General features: G+C 30.9%; 1 protein-coding gene across 1 annotated transcript; it reads left to right on the top strand.

Moving 5' to 3' along the window:
- Nucleotides 1–1,213: 1,213 nt before the first annotated feature.
- LOC111409575 (salicylate carboxymethyltransferase-like) lies at nucleotides 1,214–4,115 on the top strand. Its single transcript, XM_023039610.1, has 4 exons — nucleotides 1,214–1,331; nucleotides 1,961–2,368; nucleotides 2,804–3,058; nucleotides 3,538–4,115. Exons 1-4 carry the CDS (start codon nucleotides 1,257–1,259, stop codon nucleotides 3,892–3,894), a joined length of 1,095 nt encoding a protein of 364 aa, XP_022895378.1. The 5' UTR covers nucleotides 1,214–1,256; the 3' UTR covers nucleotides 3,895–4,115.
- Nucleotides 4,116–8,546: the final 4,431 nt, after the last annotated feature.

Raw genomic sequence — 8,546 nt, 5'->3', positions numbered from 1 at the left:
AAATAGGATCGTGTCCTGATTATAATAGACTTAATTTGTCTTGAAAATAGAATTAAATACATTAGTGTTATCGATTGTCACGAGAGCATGAAATTCAATATATTACGAATCAAGAATTAAAAATAAATGACAATATGGGGATTCAAAATCCAATACAATCATTCACATATTTGACAAAACATTTTTTATTGCTTCCTTAGTTTAGAATTAGTTTAAATAACAATACAATCACACATTTTGTGTCATAAACATCAAATTTAGTAGTAACTAGTGAACAAAGATTAAACATTATTCCTTGTGGGAGATTAACTCACAGCTCAATTTATTATTACTTATCAATGATCTCGTACGCTTGCGGATATCACGCGAACACCGCTTTTGTTTTAAAATAGTATTCTTGAACTCTAGAGTATACCATGTATTGGGAAAACAAGAAAGTTTTATTTGAGAAGGCTGTATGAAAGTTCATTATATGTTGCATATCTTGTTTGTAGAGGTGATTTTTAAAAACAATAGTGTTAACGTCATCTATTCATTTTCCAGAAAATAGCTAAATTTAGTACATGCTTGGCAAAGCTGAATATTTTAACAGGTTAACTTAGCTTAGCTGATCATGCTTTAAGTAACAATTTTGTTGAAATAATATTTAATGGACCTGTCAATTGTTTAAAATTTTAAACTATATGGTTCAACATGGTACAAGGACTGTAAATAGTTTCAAGTTCAAGTTTAACTATCACTCTTTATACACAATTATGCACACGTTAGACTTTTATTAAAAAATTATTCCACCTACACGTAAAACGACGTGAAGATAATGTTAGAATGATATAATTGTGTCACTCTCTAATGTTTTAGACTTTTAAATCAAATGGTTCAATAGAGTTGACAAACTTTTGTACCGATTTATGTTTTCAGAATTTTCTATTTTTCGGATAAGTTCGTAATTTTTCAAGCAGAAGCTGGAGAATGCAATCATTAAAAACTTCCGTATGTATGTGGAATATACCCATGAGACGCGGATGTCGTACGTACAAGCTAGTCCAACGTTTGCCCCACTTTAATAAATGTGAACGAGTTTTATATATGGCAACAAACTTGGGTTTAACTTGTAGTGATAGAATAATGATATATTATGATGTATATATTTATTAAATGGACAGTGAAGAGGATTTGGATGGTCTATAAATAATCTCCCATAGTTGAACAATCAACCACAACAAATAGTCTGTTTTAGTCATAAATAGAGAGAAAATATGGAAGTAAGTAATGTGCTCCACATGAATGGAGGATTTGGAGATAACAGTTACGCAAGCAACTCAATAATTCAGGTAAACTAAGGTTTCATCACTATTGCATATAATTATTTTGATAATCTGAGAGAAATTATATACTTAATTTTATGAATATTACGAACCTGTTTAATTTGACTAAAAATCAATTTTTGAGAACTTCGAATTAGAATAAATTTTTAAAATTGAGGCTAAATAGGGGCTATGTTTCTTCTCTTATTTGCTTGACAATAACAACTTGGGACATATTATATAAAGTTTTCCTTTATCTAAAGCTCCACTATGTTTGATTAATATATGGGGATATGGATAAATTTAATTAAAAATATGCCTTACTTTCCTGAAAGTAGGAAGAACCCAATCCAACGCGCTCTCTCTACTAGATTAGGCCGACTTTCATGATTACCTTTTCTTTTTTCTCGGAAAAAGCTCTTACTGTTGTTGGTGGAAGTGTTACTACTACTGTCTGTCCTAACTATTGGCTGCCTAGTTGTAGGCCTACTTCGCTCCTTTACTTGGCAATGAGAATTTAAAACTTGGATTCTCATTCTTCTGCGCAAAAATAGTTGTGAAAGCATGCTCAATTTGTGCATGTAATATTTGTTTAATTTTTTTTTTTAAAAAAAAAAAAGGGTTATTCAAAATTAACTCGAGATTAACTATGGCAGCAAAAAGTAATATCCATGACTAAGGCAATAACAGAAGAAGCAGTTACTGGAGTATATGGAAACATGTTCCTCAAGACTATATGCATAGCAGATCTTGGCTGTTCTTCTGGGCCAAATACTTTCATTGTGGTAACTGAGGTTATGAAAGCAGTGGACAAAATAAGAAGAAAATTTGGTCGTCAATCATCGCCAGAATTTCAAATATACTTGAACGATCTTCCTGGAAATGATTTTAACTCCATTTTTCGGTCCTTACCACGGTTTCGTGAAGAATTAAAAGAGGAACTGGGTTCTGAATTCGGACAATGCTTTTTCACTGGGGTGCCTGGTTCATTCTATAGCAGGCTTTTTCCTACTGAAAGTCTACATTTTGTTCATTCTTCCTACAGTCTTATGTGGCTATCTCAAGTAATTAAACTTCTTGACCCTTTATTGAGAATTACATAGTTATTATGTTTTTAACATGCTCATGTAAAATTTATTATTTCACTAAAGTCTTAAACATGCTCAATTTTTTATAAAGAAATAGTGACAAAATTGAATGCACTATGTGTCCTCTCATCCACATATTTGAACATCATATAAAACCAAATTGCATATCAGATTTAGTTATTGTCAAAAGCATGACATATGCACAAGTTTAACGAGTGATGGAAAGTTTTACAGAATTAGAATCCCTACTTGCTCTCATACTCCAATAGCAAACATTAATATCTAAAAGCTTAAATTGTTACACAAAAGTAAAATCATTTCTTTTTTTAAAATTATGATTCCAACGCTTTTGTATTTTTCTAAACAATTTATTCATATATTTTTTGTTTATCGAATTTGTATGTTTATCAGGTTCCCAAAGGGGTGGAGATGAACAAAGAAAACATATACTTGGCAAGTACAAGTCCTTCAAGTGTGATCCAGGCATACTATGAGCAATTTCAAAAAGATTTTTCAATGTTCCTAAAGTGTCGTTCAGAGGAATTAGTAAGCGGTGGGTGCATGGTTTTAACAATTTTGGGAAGAAAAAGTGATGATCCTACTAGCAAAGAATGCTGCTACATTTGGGAACTCTTAGCCATGGCACTTAAACAAATGGTTTACGAGGTAATTAATATATATGTTAAATAAATATATGAACCGAAAGCATATAACTATTAAGCCCATCAAGGATATGTTTTGTACATAAGATTGAATGACAAGAATTGGACAATGAACAAGTATTGTATATAGCTCTATTAGACCTTGTTCAATGTTCAGTTTTATTGAGTTCAGCATTCTAATTATTCAATGTAATAATCTACTTGTATAATGGACAAGGTAATTAGGGATATAGTAGAAATGAAAATAGGGTTTTAGAAAGCCTACTTCCCAAGAGAAATTTCGTAGAATATACTAATCTCGTAAGGGTCTTATGGTAACTAGATTTATTATACGTAAAAATGTCAGTTGTTTTGGCAAAAAAGATATACATAACTTTCAAAATAAGTAATTTATTCATTTCAGGTGACTAATGGTATATTTTTTGTTTTAAAAGTTTCTTAGAAGTATTTTTTTAAGCATACTCAACTATTATACTTTTGTAGGGGCTCATAGAACAAGAGAAGCTGTACTCATTCAGCATACCCCAGTACACACCATCCCCATTTGAAGTGAAGGCAGAGGTTGAAAAGGAAGGGTCATTTGCCATCAATCGTCTAGAGGCTTCTGAAATCAACTGGGCTGCATGTGGCAATAAATTCAATTTGCCTCATTCTGTCAATGACGATGGATACAATGTAGCGAAATGCATGAGATCAGTGGCGGAGCCTTTGTTGATTGATCACTTTGGTGAATCCATAATTGATACACTATTTCAAAAGTATGGGGAAATTCTTAGTGATTGCATGTCCAAAGAGGAGACGAAATTTGTTAACGTCACCGTTTCTATGACAAAGAAATAAAGAATGGATGGATGGTAAGTTTGATTATTTGATTACTAAGAGACCAAACTGTGTGGCTATAATGCATCCATTTTCAAGTTTGTTACTGGGCTCTAAAGTAACGTGTGATAGGTCCAATGATGTTTCAGTATTAGCAAAAATATTATTTTCTTCTAATGTAAGGTGTGATTTACTATATTTGTGGCTCACGGGGTTCATTAATATAAGCTTTGTTATAATTACCCTTCAAATGTATGTTGTACGTTGCTGTTATTATAGAATATATGTGTAAGTGTTATGCTCTAAGTTCAATCCTCTTATTCTTATTCTTTGTGTGGATTATTATTGAGGACTGAACAATTATATAATTGTGGATTGTAGATAAGAATTGTTCCTCGCAAAATTAACTATAGGTAATATTCTTATCGTTGGTTTTTTCTAAACACAAAACAAATCTTTGGTGAGAAATGAATTATTGTTTAAATTTCACCGTGCATATTAAATAAATCCCCAACAACTTCTTCAATCTTGTTATGTTCTTTGAAAGTAGAAGGAAAGTTCATTCAATAGCACTCTCGTTAACAAGAAAATTAAGAATTTATTTTTATCACTAGAATTTTACATCCATTTCCCCAAAATATTATAATTCATTCTTTGATAATTTATAACCATTCTAACTTTCATTCTTTTTATTTCACTGTAACTTCTAACAATAAAGGTCTTTGATTTATGTTTGCCAGTAGAAGATCTCATTACTTTTAGGTCTAATAATTATTTAATCTGTATTTTGAAATCTTACATGTCTTGATTTGTGTATTTAAACTATGTTGGTCTAATACCGTTGTTGTTGTTGTTATTATTATTATTATTTTAAAAATTCAGCTTCTATCGTATTTTTATCTCAATGTCTTTTAGGATCTTCTTCTATTATTTATATTTATTTCGCTAATATTAAAATCATATCTATATTATCCATCATAGAGGAGCTTTTATTGAAAATTATTATATCTTTGTTCTAGATACAAAATCTTAACTTTAATGTCTCTAAGGATATGTAACTTAAATTTTCTGAAATTTATAGAGGTAAAGGTCCATCACGCTTAGCTCACAACTCATATTTATCTACTCTTTGTATAATAAAAACGTTTTTATCAAAAAAATTGTATTATGGATAATTGTTAGACTTCTATTTACATTTAGTAGGAATTTTATGCCTTTAATAAATTTATCTTTAATTAATTCACTAACTAGTTTTGTTCTTAAACTATATTGTTTTTCTTGAAATTTAATCCTAACAAAAAAGTCTTTCTTTAAATTCCATTTTACAAAAGTTCATTTGACTTTCTCTTATTTAATGTTATAGTTTCTATCTACAGTCAACTATCTGCACGTATGTATACACACACACACACACACACAATTAATTAATTAATTAATTCGGCATGTGTGCTAACTAGCATAGGATATAAATTGCAATTGAAGATACAATAAGGGGATGACACCATGGAGATGGTGCATTGCCTGAGTCAATACAATACCCTTAGAAATTGACCAACTAACCTTCCTTTTGGCTCAAAAAAGCTAGATAGGATTAGTTCATGATACTCCACACTAGTATATGTATGTTTATTTTAAAGATAGATGTATAATAAATTATATGTAATTATTATAATGAGACATTTGCATGAAAATCTCTAGATAAAACATTAAGTCAATTTATTTTTCGCCTTCGAGTATTATAGTGAAAAATGATAGTCCTATATCGTCTTAGCTTGTTTAGTACACTCATGGGTAATCTAATAGGAATATGTTTGACATGAAATATTAAATATATCTGAATAATGGGCTTAATTAAAATTTATCTTTTGTTAAACATACTAAATGACATAAATCTTAGAGGTATGTATATTAAGCTAACATATAAGTTGTGTAAAGATAAATAATGGGCTTAACTAAAATTTATCTTTCTAGTTACGTGATGTGAACAACCAGAATCAATGATCCACTCCCATTTGTAGTCGATGTAGTTGACTAGTGCTTGGTTATTTCTGGTTTAAAAATCATTTTATCTCTTCCTTCAATTACTTTAGTAGTGAAGCATTGCTCCCAGTTGAGTTGATTGTTTTCTTTGTCTTCACAAGCTATTTGCTCTAGAGAGATTCACACAACAATTTTTCTTTAGGTGCCCCATCTTGCCGCATCTGTAGCACTTAGTGAACTTGTTACCTTGTGGACTATCCCATGACTTATTCCAATTTGAGCCTTCTTCAGAATCTTTCTCAATAGACTTTCTTCTTGATAATAAAATAGCATCAGGTTCTGAATTAAAATTCTTGACCATTTGTTTAGCCAAAGCTTCCTAATTAGAGAGCAAGTTCTCTAATTCTTCAACTGATGGCTGACTTGCCCATCCCTGAATGGAGGTAATAAAAGGCGAGTATTCCTTCTTCAAACCACGAATGAGAAATCATCGTAGACGAGCTTCCCTAATTTTTCTCATCCGCATTTAGTTTTGAAATTTCAGCACATATATTCTTGACCCGTAAAAAGTATTATGAAATTGACATACCTCCTTGTGTCATCATTGCCAATTCATTTTCCAAGAACAACAGCCTTGCTGTATCCTTCTTTAAAAATAGCCTTTCAAGGGTCGACCATACCTCCTTTGGCAAACTTACATCACGAACATGACTAATTGATGTTCTCAAGGCAAACAAGGCCTTTCCACATTTGATCTTCCATTTCCTTCGCGGTTCAGCATTATCAGGAGTGTCATCTGGAATCTCTGCATCAGAACCAGAGACTAGTTCGAATAGGTCTCGTATAATATTTCATCATGTGGGTGAAGATCACTATATTTATGTAAATGTCTGATAATAGGTTGTAATCTAATTTTGATGTTGATGGCATTATACTGGCTAAGCATGAAAAGGAATGTATTAATACCATTTTGAAATGATTGTCCTCATTCTTTGAGACGAATGACATATGTTTACAAATTTAACATTTTATGTTAAAAAGATTATCCTAGTCTTCATACTCTATCACAAAAGTTTTATACTTTAAAGATTCTAGAATATTTTTAACTACAGAATTGCTACACTATTGATATTCCTATAGCGGAAGGCAACCTTAAAGTCTTCATATATGCCCAAAGACTCCATAAGTGCACAAAAAAGATATCTAAAGAACCATGTCTAGTGCAATTAGGAGTTAGAAGTATGATACGATGTATATGTGTCCTAACACTTGTCATGCCATGGATTTGGTCAGTAGGTATTGATATTATCCTTAGAAAGGGTATTATGATACCTGAATGGTGTTGCCATCAATTATTATTCTTTTTTTTTTCTTTTTTTGAGAGAATAACTTGTTATTGGAATAGATATACAAATATTGACTAAAGATGAGAGTTGAATCGAGTACAAATAGTTATTAGACTTTTGTAATCTCGCTTTATAGAGTAACAAGAAGCATATCTTCTAGTACATATCTTAATAGCTAAAGAAATTATTTTGTATAGATTTAATCAGTATCTAATGATACTAGTTGAGAATATGAGATCCATGATTGTTACACAATTATCTCATGTGTTGAGGATCTCAAGTATCATGATAGAATCTAACACCCAATGGTATATCTGTGAGAGATATTAGTAAAGAAAGTGTCTTTGTAGTATATCTACATAATTGATATTTTGTTATTATCATACTCTGAAAACATCTAGAGATACACTTGTTTGTAATGTCGAATCTCTAGAATTACGTAGAATAGGATATTAGTGTATCAGAAAACTCTTGATTAAGTCTTATATGTCCATAGATTAACAATTTTGAGTTCATATGTAATCTATCATTGGGATTAAAGGATAATAATCTGCTTGCACATATAAAGTACATCAAACAAGTTGAGATTGGTTCACTCTTACGAACAATCGTCTAGACACTTTGAGGTGTGCTGCAATGAGACAAAATGATCATGTTGTGTACATTATTTGATCACAATAATAAGATATCAACATGAGATTACAACAAGTAATCAAAATGAATTTTGTTATCCACTAAACCAATTTATTAGCTAGATTAAGTTCTTGATTTGAGATTACTTGGAAGAATAAATTTAAGGAGAACTCAAGTTAGGTATTGGGAAATACCTAAACTAAGATCTATACGATGTTATTTGTTTATCAAGAATATGACATGGTACACCCTAAGAAAGGGACAAACATCATAGTGCGTGTTTCATACCACGTGTACTTTTACGATCAATATTGGGCAAATGAGTGAATGAATTCCTACTTCCTTATTGTGTAAGACCTTGAGGTTTATATGATCTCAAGTATGCCCTTATAACTTCAACTGTTTCTTGAGATTTCATTTCAGTGTTACTACTTTAGCGTGTTACCAATAAATATAATTGACTGAGTTTGACGAGACTTGTCTAGAAAAGCAACTAATTTAAAGTTGAAAGATCTAAGTAGGGAAAAAAACTATTTTGACCAATATTTATATTTGTATTCACCTGCCTGACAATTATGTTTAACCATTTAAGATATAGAACACAATTATAATTATAATGATATAATGTCAGGTTCAAGTATGTCCTATAATTACTCGAGGGATCGAAAATACTTGAATTAATTTGAAAAATAAGTTTGGGGTATAGTGAGATGT

Source organism: Olea europaea, chromosome 2 (assembly GCF_002742605.1).
Source record: "Olea europaea var. sylvestris chromosome 2, O_europaea_v1, whole genome shotgun sequence".
NCBI classification, from domain to species: Eukaryota; Viridiplantae; Streptophyta; class Magnoliopsida; order Lamiales; family Oleaceae; genus Olea; species Olea europaea.
Note: the sequence above shows the minus strand (reverse complement) of the source record. Positions and strands in the feature narration are given on the sequence as shown.

Bases quoted from the DNA above. Each gene is read 5' to 3' on its own strand.
- LOC111409575 (XM_023039610.1), top strand. From the start codon at position 1,257: ATGGAAGTAAGTAATGTGCTCCACATGAATGGAGGATTTGGAGATAAC. The intron at 2,369-2,803 runs GTAATTAAACTT...TATGTTTATCAG, and splicing joins GTCTTATGTGGCTATCTCAA to GTTCCCAAAGGGGTGGAGAT. The intron at 3,059-3,537 runs GTAATTAATATA...ATACTTTTGTAG, and splicing joins TTAAACAAATGGTTTACGAG to GGGCTCATAGAACAAGAGAA.